Below are 20,627 nucleotides of genomic sequence, written 5' to 3'. Positions count from 1 at the left end.
GGACAACTGAAAACAGCAAAGACCTTTTATTTAGCTGATCATAAAGCCTCGTTAGTTTGGATTCCACAGGAACCTACAGCCCACAGTCACTATATTCAACAGGTGCTTATTGAGGGCACGGGGTGGAGGCTCTGGCCTGCCTGGGGGAAGAGGCAGTTGAAAGGAGGGCGAGATGACAGAAGGGGGGTTGGAGACGGAGACCAGCAATACAAAGTCACTAGCATTTCCAGAGAATTTGATGTTTGACTCATCACATACTTTTCAGGTACATTAAAATAAAAGGCACCTGGGCATGTTGGGCCTTCCATTATGCCTTTGTGTTAGTTGTTTATTCCTAGAACGGAATTTTCTGTCTCCTCACTCTCACTGTCGCCCCAGCCCCAGAACAAGGCTTGGCCGATACGATATTAAGTGCACATTTGTTAAGTAAATGAAATAATTGCTAACATTTAAGTTCTTCCGTATCTCCGAGATGTTAAATCTGCTGTAAACAAAACTGTCCAGACTTCAGGCTTTCCATTAAGAGAAGTGTTCGGAGGGCCGGCTTTTGGAAAGTGCACCATTCCTTTCTGCCACTAGGGGGCGACGTAGTGCAGCTAAGGAATCAAGTTTTTAATGAATTGTTTTAAAGAAAAGTTAGTCCTGGAGCTAGTCCTCTTAGATATGGATAACTGTGACTAAGTTCAACCAGTACTGCAGGAGAAGGTTTAAAGCTCTATCAGCATATTCTGAGCTTAACACAGGGTAAGCACGTGTCCAGGTTAAAAATGTATTCACAAAAATAGCCTGATAATGTGCTTAAAAAATAAAGTATTATATAAATAGGTATCAAATGAAGATTTAATCCTTAATCATTTTAAAATCACTTTATTCCACTAAATCAAATAGCATATGTGGTCTAATAGCCAAAAAGATGTAATGTACATCTTAAAAAAAGGACATTCTTTCCTCTTCCGGACAAGAAAACGTCTGATGCAGATCCATCATTCTGCCTATGTAATTGGCACAGTTTTAATTTCAGGGGGAAATGCAGTGGTTTAGTTCTGCTAAATGGATGTTGACTAATACATACCTTCAAAACTGAGTGTCCATTGCTGGTTTAATATTATCAAGTCTGTGAATAGATCTCTTGTGCTGGAAACCTGTTGAACAACCTAGCTTAAGATAGAAATGCCACTGGGAGGGTAAGTCCGGTAATATCTTTATTGTTAAGGAGAGGGTCACAGGGACTGGAAGAGAGGGATTTTTTTACAACATTAAATTTAATTAGAATAAACTTAAGATTAGCTCCATAGTCATTGCTGATTATTTGAGAAATTAATTTATTTTTGTACTGTCTTCAGTTTGAAATTCCTAATATCCTGAGGTTTGGCCCAATGGGAACTATGAGACGGATCTGGGTCACCCTATAACATCACACGTTCCCTTCTGCAGCGGCCCCCTCATCTTCGGAGAATGGTGGACAGAGCTTGCTGGCAAGAGTTGGTAGCCCGTAGCTGCGTTGTCTCCATTTCTTTTCCTGGCCTAGTCTCTGGTGCTGCTTAGCAATGGAACAGCCGCAGGAGCTGGCAGTTGAAAGAGGGGAGAACAGTGCTTCTGTCTTTCTAACTAGCTGCTTGGGAGGAAGATAAACACAAAAGCCACCCAGTTCAGTGGCTTCATGGGGCCACAGACTTGTGAACTCCCTCCACTTTCTGAGGGGTAACAGGAGCTAGAGAAACTCGACACCCCTCCAGATTCTGGCCACACCTGTTGGCCCCCTCTGGTTCGTCTCCAACTTTGCCTAATTTAGAGGCGGTAAAGGCGAGTGCAAGCTGATTCCTCTAGAGTCAAGGTGGTGAGGACAAAGGCCTGTTGGGATGATATGGGGGCGGATGTTACTTTTTTAGACTCTGCTTTCCAAGCCTGTTTTCCACAGAGCTAAAGAATAAGCTTTTGGTTTTAAGTATACCACATCGCTTGCTCCTTCTCTCTGCCATGAATATCTAGACAGGAATGTCTGGTAACCTCTACTGCAGAATCCCCGAGGGGCTGTATAGCTTAAACCCTGAATTAGTGAAAGCTAAAAATTGATCCGATATTTACATCCTCAACATATCAGCATTGTATGGGCCTCCGTGTTTCATAACTCTTGTTTCAGACCCTCTAATCTCCATTCCTCTGAGAAGCAAGGAATGGCTGCTATAAGTTAACTGTTGGGGCTCTGAGAAATTTTAAAGGAACGCTATGTTAACACGAAAAAAGTTAGCCCTGGACACTAGCCCAAAGGGAAGGTGAAATGATGAGGCTGTCAGATTGGTTTTCATTTGCCATAATCACATTTTGGCTATAAATTTGCTTTTGCCCGTGAACTGAGAGCTGGGTGAATACCTCCTCAAGGTTGGCTGTTTCTCGCTCTCTGATCCTTCCTCATCTCGCTCCAGGTCAGCATTGCCAGCCCACTGTTGAAACTTGAAATGCTGGTAGTGTTCAAACTCTGTTGGGACATATCGAATTTGGGTGAACCAGGGGGTGGAATGCCTTCTGAATGACAAAGAAGACCGATGGCTAAAAGCTAAAGGAAATTTGCGCAATGATGAATGTGCTGCAGTTAATCACCACAGATGTATTCTTTTCCTTATATGTATAGAAGTCGTCCAAGGAGCTGAGGGCAGGGGCGAGTCTCCGAGCCCAGACCTTAATAGAATTAAAAATAATGGGTGTTTGTATTCAGGCAGGGTTTGGCCAACAGAACGGCTCAGCCTCCTTATTTGAAAATACAAAAGTTTGTTTTTTGCTGGCACATACTTATTTGCTGGAATGCTAAGGATTGTTTCTGCACCTGACCCAGTGACTCCCTTTTAAGTACCCAGACTTAACAGTCTGTTTGGAGACGGTCGGCTGCTGTCTTTGAAGTCAGGGAGCCTCAGAGAGCCGGGATGCAGGCTTAATAAGTTGCCCCAAAGATTGACTGTGTGGGTTGTCTGATGGAGCTGGGGAGGGGGCGGGGGGAGGCGGAGGTAAAGCAGTCTCCCTTGCAGGCCTAGCTCACTCCAGGCCCCAGCTGAAGTTGCTGTTCCCTTAACCCTGCAAGCCGGCCCTGTGTCTAGAGTCTGGCAGGCTCCGCAGACAAGTTTCTGTTATTATGTAAATGGACCAACAGTGCAGCCTTTTAAGAGTTTTTGGCAAAGGGTAACCCTTTGTCTGCCAAAAGGTAGGCTCTTGCATTGCTTTCCAGCCCAGAGTTTGCACAGTAAACAGTGGTGACCTATAAGCCAGCCAGTCAACGTGCACATTGCCTTATTAGGCTGGCCGGCAGGCAGAGAAGGCTGGCGTCTGGGGACAGGCTGGCAGAGCCGGTGGCAGTGGGCTTTCGTTCTGTAAGGAGCCGGAGAGCCCAAACCCTGGAGACCTGGCCTGGGACTACTCAATTAATTCTAGCATGCTGCGAGGACAGGAGTGTGCGCTCTCCTTGGCAGATGTCCTGTATGGTATGGGTGGAAGACAGGAGGTGACTTCCCAAAGGACAGAGTGGCATCCTCATTTTCCTTGGGTTTCACCTACTGTTTACTTTGTACTGTCAAGTCCTGTGTCAGGACGACTTCTTCGGAGTGTGGACTTTGTCACGAAACGTTCAATGGTCTCCTTTTAATCCGAGATGTTCTGGAGGCTCTTAGATCTTGATGGTGCTTTATGATAAAGTCTTTCCAGTGGTGAGGTCCTGTGTGTAGTAGGGAGGAAGAACACCGGACAGCAAGGCGGTACAGAGGAAAGAACAGAGTCCTAGGAGCCAGGGGACGTGGTTCTAGGACTGCCACAAATGGGCTGAGTGACCTTGGACAAGTCACTTCCATTGCTCTCTATAAAGTGCCGGGTTAGACTGAATGACCTCTAAAATGACCTCTCCATTGTAAATTTCTCTTCTAAAATTACACTCATTAAATTCTCTCCTCTCCCTCTTTGTTCTCTTCAATAATAAGCTTTACTGAGTGTTCACGGTTAATAGCCACAGCTGAGCATCCAAAGGAAACATCTATCTGCGTGAACCTTCCAGGCTCAATCCATCTTTTTTCTCTTTTGCGTTTTTTTCAAAAACTTGATGCAGTAGCTAGAAACTAGAGAAGGTGGCACTTTTCTGTACCACAATTTTTGTTCAGGCTTCTCAAGTTCTGGAAATTAAGCCGTTGTGGCTCATGAACCAAAGCTGCACGTGAGACAAATGAGCAAATAGAGGCGGAGCCTGAGTGAATGATGTGGCCACCAGCACACAAAGAGCTTCAAGTTCTTGTCTCTTGTCTCAGCAGTTTCTTTGTCATTTCTGTACCTGATGCAGCACTGGACAGCCTACCGAGACACAGGAAGGAAAGGCAGCCCGTTCTAACTGCCCCGTCACCATGCTTCTCTCCTCTCCCTCCAGCAGTCTTGTAGTCGCACAACTCGCTGGCCATGTGTGGGAACAAGGCCGGCCCCTACTGCTGGGGTGACATATGGGGGGGTGTGGACTTTCACTGCATGGGACAGCTCACTGCTGCTGGCTCTGCTTTGACCTTGTTATCTTCTTTTAATTGCCTTAACGTCTGCTTCATGTTTAGGGAAAGAGTACATTCACTTTTGCCCTCCTATTAAAGAAATCTATTTTTTTCTGTTTTAAATGTCCATTTCCATGTCTGTTGACTGCTGAGCTGATTGGCTTCCCACGTCATGGGCTATGACTTTGAGTTACGTGTTCTTAACACATGAACCTTTGACCTGTACAAAAAGGGACTTGTTACCTTGGTGCTGAGCTACACAAGGACTTTAGAAGACTCCTGAAACTCGATGGCCGGGGGAAAATTATTGCACTTCAAATTTTAAAGAGAAAAAAATGAACTGTGTCGGGGACAGGAAGGAGCAGAGACATGTCTGTAGTGGGTACCTTTTCTTTATGCATCACAAAGATGTCAGGAGAAGGGAAAGGGGCTTCTTGTTAGAAGACACACTCCGAGTCCCTGAATTAGAAGCCACAAAAGTCTACCGCATTGTAAATGCCAAGACTGTTGCTTGAATTTTTTTACATCCTAGTTATCTTGAAAGAAGTTAGAATTCTAGAGGCTAGGCCATTGATTTTTCCAATTTGATTTCAAAATATATAGCTTTCGTGATAAATGATTATTCGATTTTGAGGAATAGTCAATATTTTTGGAAAGTTAAAAAATGTTTTGCCTTTTTGAGGGGAAGAAAATTGCTTAATCACTGACTCAAATGGATTATATTGTTTTAATCGGCTGCGTTTGATTATCCCTTAATTACTTCAGTAACTGGTGAGCTACAATGGAACAATAAGAAACATTTCACTCCAAATCAGTATGAATGTAAAACATCATGTGATGATTTACATTTTTCTAGGACGTTGCAGTTTACACACTTATTCACAGGCATTGTCACTGTTAAAATGCTTCAGCTCATATCAGCAGGTGTTTTGAAGAGGAGGTAGGAGGTGCCAACTGTCGTCTGTTCTAGGAAGTAAGTCCTGGCAGAAATCCCGCAGGATTTTGTCAATTCTGCTTGTGATCTTGGTTGGTCCAAAGCTCAAGGGAACTGTCTCTCATTATACCCAGGAAGCATTTCAACAAGCAGGGTAGAATCTGTCTTCAACTCCTTTGTCATAACCTTGCCATGCCTCTCAGTCTGTGAGCTCAGGATCTGCTTTCCTGGTGATAAATGCATGTGGAAAAAGCCATCATGAACGTGTCAAATGTCATTGACAACTCCCCCTCCACCCCCCACCATCAACCAGCAAATGCCCTGGGAACTTGTGAGACTCTAGGTAACGTCGTGGGTATCAGTTAACATGACCTCCTGGAGAACATTAGAGATGCTGAGAATGGCAGGTTGCTGAACTTTTCTTGGGTTTTCACACTGATTATTACTGTTGAGGTTGTCGTTTTTATTAAGACGTCATTCTGAGGACAAGGAGGCCTAGAAATTATTTTATTCAAGTCTCTTTTCTTCAAATCATTCAAGTGTGGCTCTAGAACAGCTATGATCTATCATGTATCAACAGTCATTTTATGTAATTTACTTGTCTGCCATCTGGATTTTTAGGTCATAAAAAATTCTCGTATCTGATGATTCAGCCTTTCCTTAGTTTCTGTTCATGTGAAAACCATCAAATAGTGAGGATTGAATGATAGGAGTTGGCAGAAGCCTTCTCCAACCTCTCTGGATAGCTGTAATCCTGTCAGCACCCTTCCATCTGAGTGCTTCCTCCTCACTGAGATGGGCCTGGGTCCTCGAGGCTCTAAAGACAGTGTTCTGCACCCTGTGATGTTCTAGGAAACAGCTTCAGATGTTATACAGTAAACACTTAAGTGTGTATTCATCAAATCATTGTTTAAGGACTCTGTGTGTTGGTGCTTTGAGGAGGTCAGAAACGTTCTTGGTGAGCCAGCCCTGATGGCCTAGTGGGTCAAGTTTGGCACACTCTGCTTCAGTGGCCTGGGTCTGATTCGTGGTCATGGAACCACACCACTCATCTGACAGTAGCCATGCTGTGGCAGTGGCTCACATAGAAGAACTAGAAGGACTTACAACTGGAACATACAACTATGTACTGGGGCTTTGGGGAGGGGAAAAAGAAAATGTTCTTGGTGTCTCCCCAATCCGGAAGGAGTGGTGGGCAGATCAGCATCCGTCTCTGGTCCTGTGCCCCTCAGGAGCACCATGCCCTGGATGCCCAGCATGTGCCTGCATTTTGTGCTTCACCTTCAGTGTACATTTTTTTATTTGTGATAAAATATACATAACATAAAATTTACCGTTTTAACCATTTGTAAGTGTACAATTCAGTGGCATTAAGTACATTCACATTGTGCAACCATCATCACTATCCACCTCCAGAACTTTTCCATCTTTCCCATCTCAAACTGTGCCTATTCAACAGTAGCCCCCATTCCCCCTTCTCCCCAGCTGCTGGTAACCACTGTTCTACTTTCTACCTCTGGGAATTTGAGCACTCTAGTCCCTCACTTATGTGGAATCATGTACTATCTGTCCTTTTGTGTCTGGCTCATTTTATTGAACACAGTGCCTTCCAGGTTCATCAGTGTTGTGCTATGTGTGAGAATTTCACTCTTTTTTAAGGCTTAATAATATTTCATCGTGTGTGTATTTTAGTCATGGAATGACCTTTTTCTTTTTTTTTTTTTCTTGCTGTGAGAAACTGTTGACCTGACAACTGTTGACTTTAAGCTCCATGGATTGTTTTCCCCAAGAATCGTAAGCTATAGATTCAAAATTGACCACAAGTTAAAATGATTAGAGATCATTTTCACTGTGAATGTTAATGCTGCTCGCTTGAACGTTTATTTTAAAGACGTTTATAAGTCTAGGGGGTTGCAATAAGCCTTTTCTTTAAAAAAAGGAATTCTCAAATATAGCAAGGCTGGCATGGTTCTTTCAACATATCTGATAAAGAAATATCTGTGGGTTATAATATTTCTTATTGTTGAAAGTACTTTTGCCTTTTCATCTCTACATACTTGGCCTGTTTTAAATTACCTTCCATAATCATATAACACAAGATTTTATTTGCAGACTTGTCCTAAATATTACCACTAAGCAAAATTCACAAAGCATTTCACAATGCACATAGGAGGAGAATTACACTAAAATAAGGAATCTGGAATATATGAATAACAGTATGCGATAAAAGGGAAATGAAAAGAACTAAATGGGTTTCCCACCGCTGGGATTACCTCATGTCACGCATTTCTGCCCAGATTAAGAGTCTATACACATAAATAAAATCCACCAAAGAAATGAGAATACCATTTACAGCTGCTTCTAGCATACAAAATACTCCTTTACTAAGCTATAAAGATATATCCTTCACTTTGGAATTTCAGCCCCACCATCATCTTTAGAAGTTTATAGTGGATTTCATTAAAATCATTCTGTGGCACTTCTTAATTTTAGAAATGTACCAATAACTCGCAACAGTATGTACTCAGGCAACTGTTAGTCATAATTTCACACTTCCCTGTATTGCCCGTTTAAATTTCAGCTCATTTTCCTGTAGTCTGGGAGTGCTTCAGCTGCTATTCAGGAAGCACAATAAAGAAATGCAAGATGATGTCACAGGCCTCAGCAGGAGTGTGCCGGAGACCTATCTCTCTTCTCAATATGGAGATCCATGCATCAATTAAATCACGCACCCCAGTGTTTAGAGTGCATCCACATACATACTCTCATTTAGTCATGACCTCGCCTTCTTATTTATCTCTTTGATTTTGTTTTGGCTGACCAGGGCATGGTTGTTTCACTTTCAGAGATACATTTTAAGTGGTCAATCTAGGCTTGAGTATTTATCCTAGATTCACACCGTATCTCAGTTTTCTCATCTTCAGTTGGGAATAATAATAGGATCTCCCTGCAGGCTTTGAAGGGACTACAGGAGTTTAATGTCCCAGAGCACTTATTATTGTACCCACCCCATGGTGATAAGTCAGTAAGAGTCCAGGTCTTATCCTGTTCTTTACATCATCACACCAGCTGTGGTAGAAAATGACTGTTGCCAATCGGGGTATTCAACTGTTTCTCTTTTCATTGGCTTTGTTTTCGTTTTCTCCTCCCTGATGATGGCCCCCAAAGCACAGCTGCCACTCGTGTTACAGGGGTGCGTGAGTGTTTTCAGCCAGAACAACTGACAGGAGGACCAGCTCCTCAATATAGCCTCCGTGGAATCCTGAGCCACAGCTGTGAACTGCACTGCACATTCCCTGAGGGTTTAATACCTTCATCCTTTGTCATCTAACACCTTATCTTTTGACCTTGGCAATTTAGGAGGTGACCCTTCTTACCTGGACTGTTACCGACATTGTCCACAATTGGACCCCAGGAATCATCTCCCTGTTTTTCCCGTTACATGATGTCCCTGGGGATTCCTTAACATTTTCTCACTATTTCTCCCCTGCACACAAATATTTATGTTCCACATCATCACTTCACATTTTAGGAAAGGCAAGAAGACTTCAGTAGGAGTCTCAAGGAAAGAGTGGTGATACTTTTCCTTTTGCCACCTGTTTAAGAAATAGAGTTGGCTGAGAAGGAGGCGGAATCTAAGAATGAGGAAGAACAGAATGCATTGTGTGTCTGCTTACTTGCTTGCTGGATTCACTCATTCTCCCAGTATTTATAAGGCCTTGTTCTGAGCCAGGCCCTGTGTGAGGAACAGGCCCAGAGTGTCTCAGATGTTGCCCCTCAAGTCTTTACAATCCTTAGCTAGGAGACACTTAAGGTTTTTGAGCAGGAAAAATAAAGTACTGACAGAAAAGAAATCTCTAAAGGGGCTTAACAGATGAATTCAGTGTTGGTTAGCAGAGGGAGTGGATCCAGGCACTTCCTTGTGAGAACGGCCTACCTGATCAAGTTTGAGAAACACTGTGCTGCATTTTGTCAAGTACTTTGGCGATTGTCTGGATCAGCTCCTCACTTTGTAGCCAAGAAATCCATGTAGAAGACATAAGCGGGTTGGTGATGTGCCGTAGCTCTGTGGGCACAATTCCATTCATGATTTTCTCCTGGATTTTTCGTCCAAGTGTAAGCCTTGGGATTTCAAGAGGACCTATTACCTTCATCTTTATTTGTACTTAATTGTTTTGATAAACATAGAAGTAATTTGGCTTATTGTGGAAACTTTGGAAAAGAGAGGGAAAAACATGAACAGAGTTATCTCTGAGTTGTGAGATAATTAATATTTCGGTCTGTTCCCTGTCTCTCTGATAAGGTGTATGTGTGTGTCTCAATATGACATATCATGAAAAACTCTCCAAATCACTAATTATTTCAAACCTAGTTTTCTTGTGTAATTTATTTACCCATTCTTCCATATGTTCCCCTATGAGGGCTGGTTCCTGTTTTGTACATTTATAAACAAAACTGTGGCAAACATCCTTGTACTCATTCATAGTAATTTCCTTGGGTACATTTCTGGAAGCAGAATTACTGAGTCCTTGTTTCCTACACTCTTCCAAGTCGATAGTAACATCCTTGTCTTGTCTGTGTCTGATAAGCTGGGGGCCTTGGAAAGGGAAGGAAGAATCATAGGCAGTTGCTTCCTTTTTTTCATGATGCCCACCCCCTACCAGGCACAGTGACTTCTGTCTTTGCCTTAGGGTCTCAGATATGCCCTAGTTACTATATGTGGAGTCAGCCCTTGTTTTAAGGAACATCTATGGAAGCAAAACTAGACCAAGAAATACGATTTTTATAAGAAGCAACCAGAGCTGTCTGGACTCCTCCTCCTGGGGTCAGACCCCTTTACCAGTTAAGCCCATGTGGGCTACAGGGCTGGGAGACCCTGTGACCTCAACCCAGGACAAGTTTACAGCAATGGCCCCAGTCATTTTGTGTCCAGGCTGATCAGGAATGTGAGATTTGTCTTGGGGAGAGTGAGAGGATATGGATTTCTAGCTTGGCACTGCCACACCTTAAGCTATGTGACCTTGAGGGAGCTGTCTAACATTTTGCCAAGTGAAGACCAGATGATCAGAAAGACCCCTTTAGCTCCAATTTTCCCAGAATCCGCGGTTTTGGATTTACCAAGGCCTGATTCAGTTGTCCCAATGATTCCACTTTGGGATGTCAGCATCTCAGTGGCCCATTCATAGATCCTTTTTGGTCATCCAGTTCTTCTCCAGCCACCATCCATCTATCAGGATGTGACATGGTCATGCCTATCCTAGTGACCGCACTCCTCCTCTCTCAGTCACACATTTATGCCCCTTCCACTAAAGCATGTTTGCATGCCCATCTACAGGCAACTTAAACATTTGCTTTATTTCTTTTTATTTAAGGATTAAAACTTCAAACACATCCAATAAAATATTTCCTTCCATAAAGTTTTGCTTCTAAATATTGAAGACCGTAGGGCCTTGGAGTTGGTAAAAATTAGTGTTTCTAAGTAACACTAAGTAGCACGTAATTTGGCACGTCTCCTTTCTTTGTGCTGAGCTGGTGGTTAAGTGATCTTGTTGGAAAAGGAATGCAGCACCATCACTGTTTTAGATTAAGATGTCTTCTCCCTGAAATTTAAGAAAATCACAACCACAACTTAAAATTTTCTCTGTAGATAAATGAAATATGTTAAACTACAAAATGATGTCAGGAAATGTCTGTCTATTTTGTAGCTCCCCTGTTTGAATGAGCCAGCCTAAAATAATAGTTATTAATTATATAATTATTTTATTAATTATATTATTATTGTTATGATTTCTAATTATTGGAGAGTAAATAAAAAAATTTCATAGCTACTTTCTACCAATGTAAAATGTAGATTTCTTCTTAGTCCTTTCTGGTTTTATGTGGACAGGATACTTAAATAGGAGGTTAAATTGCATATTCATAGTTTAATAAAGAATTTTGTGCTTTTCTTTTCAACAATTAAGCCATATTTAAGTGTATTTGTATCATAATCGATGGGTAAGGCAAGTCATTCTAGTAAGATCCCATTACCAACTTAAAGAGAATATCCAAATTCTTTTTATTCTGTATTGGAATTTCATTTTAAAAATATAAACTAAATTTATTCCTTAATAATAATTAAAAAGAAACATTTAGATTCACTTAGGATAATTCTGAGTATTCTATAAGGAAAGTCATTTTCAGGAATGTAAATGGTGCATGAGCAAGTGGTACTGTTTTATAAATTCTGTTATTTATAAAGGATTATTTATACACATAACTATTATTTTATCCCATCTAATTGTTCATTTCCAGAATCAGTTGCTTCCACAATTTCCTACCCTTCCTATTCTCCTTCCAATGCCTCCTTTTTCCTCTTTGTCCTTGTTAGCCATGACCGGACAATAAAGTTTCCATGACACTTACCCACAGCACTTACGTTGTTCCTTGCTGAGTTTTTTTAAACTGCCCTATTCTCCATATTTCCTCCCAATTTTATAGAAGTTGGAGTAACCAGTAGTGTAGAGAAAATGCCGGTTGCTACCACTGACCCATGTAGTAACCAGTACTGATATACCTTCTGTTGATGTGCTTTAATTAATTTGGCATGTAATTCTTTTCAAGTGAAGTTCGTTTGTAGTTCAGAAATCAATTTAAGTTGATCTGGTTTGAAAGCAAGATATAAAATCAATGAAAATCATTTTAGAATGTGATCTCTAGTCTTTAGAGAAGATTATTACATTATTTCCTGTGGTCATTCAGCAAACATTCACTGCAGACCGGCTAAGCAGCTTGTACAGTGTTCAGTGCTAAGCATACAAAGATGGGCAAACTCAGGGTCCCTGCCACCCGGTGTGAGTAGGTGGGGGCGAATCATGGCCTTGATCCCACCTCCCAAACATCCTATGGCCCAGTCACTAACCAAGTGTCTACCCATGAACAAGTTACTTCTCTAGCCATCTCTTTCTTCATCTTATAAATAAGATGATTTTCCTAGGTTCTCTTTAATGTTCCTTTTAGCTGTAAAATTGCCAGTCTCTGATTGTTACATATTTTTCTTGGAATTGTGTTATCCCTGCTTGGGTCCAGCAACTACATGTTGCAGTTAAAAATAAATGAGAGACTCTAGGATTTCCGGTTCTGCATGTAAGGAGCTTGGAAGTCACCACTTCATCCCAACAACAAGTGAAAAGCTGAACAGACTGAAAAATCAACAACTCTTCTGGAGTCTGTAAGACAGTAGAGGTTACAGGACAAACTGCTGCTCCTAAGATTGGAGAGACAGAGGCCAGTACAGGGAGTTGCGGTTTGCTGGAGCAAAGACTCATGAGCAGTACAAAGGAGCAAAGATGGTCTCTTCAACACATGGTGCTGGAACAACTGGACATCCACTTGCATGAAAATGAATCTAGACACAGACCTTACTCCCTTCACAAAAATTACTTTAAAATGAATCATAAACCTAAATGTAAAACACAAAACTATCAAACTCCTAGAAGATAACATAGGAGAAAACCTTGATGATCTTGGGTATGTTGATGCCTTTTTAGATAGAACACCAAAGACATGACCCATGAAAGAAATAATTGATAAGCCGGACTTCATTAAAATTAAAAACTTTTGTTCTGCAAAACACATATCAAGAGAATTAGAAAAGCCACAGACTGGGAGAAAATATTTGCAAAAAACATATTGAAGAGAGGACTATTTTCCAAAATATACAGAGAACTTTTAAAATTCAACAATAAGAAAACAAACAACTGAATAAAAAATGAGCCTAAGATGCAATCAGATACCTCCCCAAAGAAGATATACAGATGGCATGGAAGTATATGGAAAGATGCTCCATATCATATGTCATCAGGGAAATGCAAATTAAAACAACAGTAAGACACCACTACACACCTGTTAAAATGACACCACCAAATGTTGGCAAGGATGTGGAGCAACAGGAACTCTCATTCATTGCTGTGAGAATGCAAAATGATATGGCCACTCTGGTAGACAGTTTGGCAGTTTCTTAAAAAACTAAACATATTCTTACCATGTGATCCAGCAATCACACTCTTTGGTATTTACCCCAAAGAATTGAAAGACTATAGCCACACAAAAACCTGCAATGGATATTTATAGCAGCGTTATTCATAATTGCCAAAACTGGGAAGGAACCAAGCTGTCTTTCAGTAGGTGAATGCATAAACTGTGGTCCATCCAGACAATGGAATATTATTCAGCGCTAAAAAAGAAATGAGCCATCAAGCCATGAAAAGACATGGAGGATCCTTAAGTTCATATTACTAAGTGGAAGAAGCCAATTTTAAAAGGCTGTATACTGTATGATTCCAACTGTATGACATTCTGGAAAAGGCAGAACTACGGAGACGTAAAAAGATAAGTAGTTGTCAGGGGTTGGGGGAGAAGGGAAAGGATGAACAGGCAGAGCACAGAGGATTTTTAGGGCAGTGACAATACTCTGTACGATATAATGATGGATACATGTCATTATACATTTATCCAAACCCATAGAATGTAGAACACCAAGAGTGAACCCAAAGGGAAACTGTGGGCTGTGGGTGATTGTGACGTGTCCGTCTAGGTTCATCCTTGGTAACAGATGTACCACTCCGATGGGGGATGGTGATGGGGGAGGCTGCGCATGTGAGAGGAGAATATGAGAAATCTCTATACTTTCCTCTCAGTTTTGTAGTAAACCCAAACCTACTCTAAAAAAATTGTCTTAAAAAATAATAATAAAATAAACAGGAGGTAGTCAAGTAGGTAATACTTAAGAGTTTCTGTCTCAGATTAAAATTTTTGACCCTCTAGTAATATTTGCTTTTTCTTTTCCCACAATTTCACTCATATGTTGTTCATAAATCTTAACTCTCAAATATGGGGTTTTGGCTCCCTGTTAGCTAAAATATTTCATTTAACTTAGCCAAGGCAGACTCAGAGCAGCCTGGGAATAGTTAGGCAGCGTCCCTTCTTCTCAGTACTTGGAGAGTCTCTGTAGGGTTTTCTTCTGTTTGTTTGTTTGTTTTTAGGGAAAGGAGGAGTTGTTTTTGACTCCCCCGATCATGGTGAGGTTGCAGCAGTGTCTACTTAGCTGAAGCATAAGTTGTGATCCGGCCATTGCTTTGAAGCATCGTAACGGCCCCATCACTGGGATCCAGTCTGCTTCAGCATCCACAGGCCTAATTTCTGCTTGTAATCTGCTTACGGGGTTTGAGCTGTTCCAGCCTGCAGTCCCTGCTTTGCGTCTACGTGCTCTCAGGGACACAAGTGCCTCTCTGCTCTGGCCCCACACTGTGGAAACCTCAACCCAGTTTTGCTTAGACGGGCGGAGGACCGTGGCTGGTTGAGAGGTAGCTGTAGGGAAGGCTGTGTTACTGAACGTTACATGTGCAACCATGTTCAGAAGCCCAGGGATGTCCAGCTATGTGGGAGCATTCAAATTCTCGGAGAAACAAGGTAAGGCAAGAGGAATAGAAAATACGCTTATGTCTTTATTTTGTAACATAATGAATACCTTCATCCTCCATTGTATCTTGTATTCTCCTGTGTCCAGTTGGTTATACAATTTTCTCAGAGGACACTTTAAATATCTAATTGAGTTTATAAATTATCTTGTGATTGCAGGAAAACGTGAAGTTTTTTCTGTTGTAAGTTGAAGGTGCTGCTAAGCTACTAAAGCCTTTCCTTAGGAAAAATTGCAAATTAAATTGAAATACCCAAACTTTGGATCAAGTTCTGGGTGTGCTGTGCTTTCACTAAAATATTTCCTAAACCAAGTGCTATATGTACTAAATTATTTCCAGTAGGCAGCGATGAAGGTTTGTCTTTTTATTAAATCTTCATGTGAGACAGTTTGGAACAAAATGTCTTTGTAGTGGCTTCCTCTCATGCCCAGAGGAAAATGTATGCTTTCAATGTAACTACTGAAGTGGTCTCACAGATTCAGTTCACTAACTGAACAAAAATGAAATGCTGAGGTTATTTTGAATATCAGTTTGAAATTCAACCACTCTATATGAAAGTATTTTCTAGCACAAATGCACTATTAGGAAGCGATTTGAACAATTCAGCCCTCAGATTCAGGAATTTTCTTCTACAATTTGGTACCTTTTTGGACTGAGTTTTCTTTTTTAAATACATAACAAGATATTTATGTAATTAGGAGAAAAGCCTCAATGTCTAATCGGCATTATGCCTTTCATTTTGTTGTATTTCTCTAGTTGGCCGGAATTTCCAAATTCCAGGATTCAGGCTGTATTTTGATGGGAAATGACATGTCAGCATCTGGGTATATTTTGTCCCTACTTTTCCTGGGCTTCTGCCCCCAAATATTAAACAGTAAAAGGCACTTCCATAGGGGAAGAAGTTTCTGTAAGTGGTCTACTTGTGGTTTTCTTGGTGGACAAATGGTTACCATGCCAAAAGCGGTAAATCAGATTACTTGCCATTAGACTGATTCTAAATGTGTCTGTGCCTGGTTTTGATTAACCAGTTCACTTGGGATGTGTGTTTTTGCTCTATAGGATTGTTACCAGCTGTCTTTATGTAATATATAGCTTACCTTCAAAAATAAATAAGTGGTTAATTTGGTGTGTTGTGATTGTTTAGGTTTTGAAGAAGGCAATGAAGTGCTCCCCTGCTCTTCATCAGCTGCCCCACCCGCAGGCGTTCTTTAAAGGCATCTCTAATATATCAGGCAGTGAGGACTTGCAACATTTAATTGTTTAATTTTTTTCCTCCTGAGTCTCTAACTGTGTTATTCAGTATTTAATGGCTTTGAGTTATTCTTATAGCCGTAATGAATTTAAATGATAGCATTGAGCCGTGTCGGAATTTTTGGTTTTTTTCCCCCCGGAGTTGGCTACTTTTCACAAGAGGAAAACAAAAAAACTTGCCTGTGTAAAATGTATGTTGTGGAATTTAATTCTTAGAAGGTGTCATTTTTTTATTCGTATTTTTTATTGGTTAATGATTTCCTTTTTCTTAAATCATATGTTCGAAGGGACTTCGAAGAATTTTTGTCCCATTATTTTTTTTTTTTAACTTGCTTTAACTTGTTGTCGTGTAGCTATTTCAATGTTACGTTATTTCTTTCCCCTTAGATTTCAACAAGAAAAACTTAAGCTTCATTGGATTTCCACGTCAAAGAAAAGTTCCAAGGTAAAGCGGTCTTAGCTCAAGGAATCTTAAGTTTTGAAGATTTGTAGTAGCTTTTAAAATTATTCTCCTAAATTCCTAATTCATAAGGTTAAATGTTTGGCAATATGTTTTCTCCCCTGAGTTTGGTTTATTAAAACATATGAAGCAAGCCCACTTCACAGTGCATTCAGCCGAGCACAGATTCTGTTTGTATTTCATGCTGTTGTTGGACTGGTTGCAGAACGGGATGTTGGTATCTCTGTAGTTGCAAACTTGTAAAGGGCTATTGTCTTTTCTTTCTCCTACCTACCTCTAAGCTTGGGATGTCCTTTTGCAGTCTGTCCATCAAGCAAGGGAGCTTTTGATTTTTTAAGAAAGGGTTTAGCCTCGTTCCTCCTCCCTCTCTCCCTTCCTTCCACCCTTCCTTCCATCCTTCATTCTTTCCTTTCCTCCCTGCTTCCGTCCCTCCACCCATCCACCCATCTGTCCATGTGAGTTCCTGATGCCTGGTCTCTTAACCTTTCTGCACTTCAATTCCCTTGGCTGCAGGATATTATGGGGGCTAGTTTGATTTACCCAATGTGCAAAAATTCTGTCGTACGTCATCATTAATATAAGATAACGTAAAAATTAAAAGTTTGTGCCCAAACGATAGCTGTATCTCAGGTGCCTCTTAGTTGATCGCTGTCCCTAATCAATTTTGAGATTTTCAAGTGGAGGCACAGTCATTGTCCCTTACACATGGAAGTGTGGATCTCAACCTGCACTTCATTATGCTAGAAAGACCCAGCCCCCAGCACCCTCATTCCATCAGATCTCTTGTTCCTGATGTATTATGTACAACATTGTTTCTTCACCCAAAATCATTTGCATTTCAATAGCACTGGAATAAACAGTTGTCTAACCACTGTCCCTGTCAGGCTAAGTCTGGCTCTGCATTTGAAAATGGCAGAGTTGATCTTGTGAACACAGAGATGGGATAAAGCTTTGTGAATTCCATCCACGTCTTAGTATCAGGTAAACTAGGGCAGCAATGAGCCAGGGTCATCAGTAAGGGTATCTTATTTGACTCATGAAATCTTACTTTTGTAGTACTTGACACAGTCTCCCATATTTCTCATCTTTGCCATATTTCAAGAGAATCTAAGACTTAGGTCTTAGTTCGTTCAGGCTGCTGTAACAAGCCACCCATAGAGTGGGTGGCTTATAAACAACAGAAATGTTTTTCTCACAGTCCTGGAGGCTGGAAGTCTGAGATCAGGGTGCCAGCAGTGGCGGGGTGAGGGCCCTCTTCCGGGTTGCAGACTGCCAACTTCTTGTGTCCTCAGTTGGCAGAAGGGGCTGGGGAGCTCTTTGGGGTTCTTTTATAAGGGCCTTAATCTCATTCATGAGGGCTCCACCCTCATGACTTAGTCACCTTCCAAAGGCCCCACCTTCTAATACCATCACCTTTAGGGGTTAGAATTTGATCATATGAATTGAGGGGGTGGGGCACAAACATTCAGACCATAGCAGCTTAGTTCCCAATGTGCCCCAGGTTGGTTTAGCTATAATACAGCTAATTAGTGACTAAGAAAAAGGAAGAAAAGGAAGGGGAGACAGGCATTGCTTATGCGAGGAGGATAGGAAAAAGCATGAAATAGGAGGGTCAGACACTTCAGTGGGGAGGGACTGAGAGGGACACAGCTCTTCTAAAACTGTGGGTATTATTTCATGTGTACCTATTATGGCTCCCTTGCCGTGATCCTAAGTGTAAAATGGGCTGGAGATAGAAGAAATCTAAGTCAACCAGACAGCCGAGGTGAAAATGTGAGGTGATGGATTCTCTCCTCCCGTATCTTGTAGTTTAAACTTGCATGGAAGAGTGAGCAGATTGTAGGGGAGCATTTCACAGCGTAGGCGCTGAGCAGTCACTGCAACAGTATAGCCCACGTTTTGTAAAAGATGGAAGGTGACAACTGCAGAATATGCTGCTCTCACTTTAATCAAATTTCCCCTTGTTGCTACTGTGGAGCATTTAAGTAGGTTAATGGGACACATTAAGAAAAATTATCATGGAAACAAGGAGCGATTCCTTCTTAGATTATTGAAGCAGGGGGAAGGAGGGCAAAGTATGAAAAAATTAGTCATAAAGAGTGAGCACTATTTCAGAGGTGATGAAGATAGGTGGTAAAAAATACAAAAGGTGCTTCTTAATATTAGAAACTTTTTAAATTATAATTCAAAAAAAAATTAAGAGTGTAGCATTTACTTTAATTCTATATGGAGGGATGGTTTCATGCTCAAATATAGGATCATACTTTTTGGTTGAGCTGTGGCAACCCACCAGGACCTGCAGAGGATGTCCGGGCAGGGACTTATCGTCCTTGAGAGGATGACCAATGAGGGAGAGCACAGTCCTGGAGCTTGGTGCTCTGGAGTTACCAATCGTGTGAGGTAGGAATGGGCCCTGCCAGTAATGCTGCTCTGGAGCCTCTGACTCAGAAAAGTGACAGGGGGTCGTGTTAGGGCTCTTTGGGGTATCTGTAAGTGTTTCATCAGCCATAAGATGATCAGAAGGAGTTACTCATTCACAAATGGTCCAGAATTCTTTACTGGTGAGTCTTGCCTGCGTTTTCACTGCTGGCTAGGGCCCTTGGGGGTAGAAAGTCTGGGGAAGAGAGGTGACTTTTTTCAAAACCTGGTTTCATATTGATTTGAGGGGTCTTGCATCAGTCACAGCTTCTGTGACACTGTCCACCCAAATCTCCTTGTTCTCTCTGCTCATTGGCTTCCTCAGAATGTAGCGGTCATTTAGTGGGAACAGGAAAGGGAGGCAATAGAAGCAAGGAGAAATTGTAAAGACAGCCACGTGGATTCCAATAACAACAGATGACCTTGAAAATGGAGACTTTGAAAATAGAATACTTCATGAACATATGCAAATATACTAATATTTTCATACGTGTATGTAAGGTGAGCAAAGTTAATGAGGAGAGATGTTTTCCCAATTTTATAATATTCTAAAGAAGAACAGAAAGGAAGAGAGGGAGGGAGGAAGCTTATAACTGAGGTTGTTAAATACATGCCCTTCTAATTATTTTCAGTATTTGTGATGCTATTTGCCCCATCATGTCATCAGTCTATGAAGTATACACGTAAAATTTCAGATCGAGTTGTAGTATGTACTGGAAGTATTTTATTTTACTCATTCGTTCATTCAACATGTATTTATTGATGTTAAAAAATCAATAATTTTAAATCAGCTAAGACACTTGTACTATGTTATACAAATAGGAAAACAGGATACCGTGAGAGAAAATAACAGAGGTGCATAAGATAGATTCAGTGCCAGGTGGCACGGATACTGGGTCCAGGGCTCTTCCTTGAGGAAATGACCTTAAAGGAGGCCCAACCAGGAGCGGGACTCGGCCAGGATGGATGGAGAGGAGAGAATGCACGTGGCCGGAACAGTGTTTACAGTAAACCGTGTTAAGGCGCATCAGAGAGGTTCCTAACAGTGCTTTGGTTTTCCGTTGGTTTCTGACCGACTGTGAAGAGGCTGAATTTTTTTACTGGCACTGACACCATGTGTAGCTCGTTTCAAGAAAGTAAGTGCATGTGGAGGTAGGGGGTGTCGGGGGATATAAAAGTTCAGCAAAATGTTTAACCAGGAGGTAGTTTCTTAGTCTTCATTAGTGGCTTCATTGAGCTTTTTGATAAGCAGAAAAAAGGAGGAAAATAGAACCATTCAGATGTTTATTTCTGAGAACATGAGACAATATTTGTTCCACAAAGTCAATGGCCTAAGAAGCCGAATATTTCAGAGATTGCATCATTTCACTCTAATATAGAATTTTTTCCTGAGATTTTGATTTTCCGAAGAAAGTACAGAACTTTATCAAGATGTGTAAACAAGCAGTTAAATAATCAATTAAAATAGCATGCCGTTCCTTAAGTAGGGTACGTTTCTGCAGTTATTTAATCTTTTAGGTTTCTACTAAATCATACATCTGAATGAAACACTGAAAATAATTGTCACTGCATTAACAATTCACTGTGTAGAGGTCAGA

The 20,627-nt window shown here is 41.1% G+C and overlaps 1 protein-coding gene across 22 annotated transcripts in view; it reads left to right on the top strand.

Annotated features, from left to right (window-relative positions):
- Nucleotides 1-20,627, top strand: part of SVIL (supervillin) — a 223,898-nt gene that overhangs the window by 108,079 nt on the left and 95,192 nt on the right. For 18 of the 22 annotated variants that reach the window (XM_070501109.1, XM_070501108.1, XM_070501102.1 and 15 more), the window contains one exon: nucleotides 16,539-16,596. The exons of the other annotated variants lie outside the window; for them this stretch is intronic. Coding sequence is in view for 4 of the 18 variants with exons in the window: in XM_070501099.1 (XP_070357200.1) it covers nucleotides 16,539-16,596 (58 nt within the window). In the remaining 14 variants the exon portion in view is untranslated. The remainder of the gene's footprint in view (nucleotides 1-16,538; nucleotides 16,597-20,627) is intronic. 22 annotated transcript variants of the gene reach the window in all.

Source organism: Equus asinus, chromosome 29, assembly GCF_041296235.1.
Source record: "Equus asinus isolate D_3611 breed Donkey chromosome 29, EquAss-T2T_v2, whole genome shotgun sequence".
In the NCBI taxonomy this organism is placed as follows: Eukaryota; Metazoa; Chordata; class Mammalia; order Perissodactyla; family Equidae; genus Equus; species Equus asinus.
Note: the sequence above shows the minus strand (reverse complement) of the source record. Positions and strands in the feature narration are given on the sequence as shown.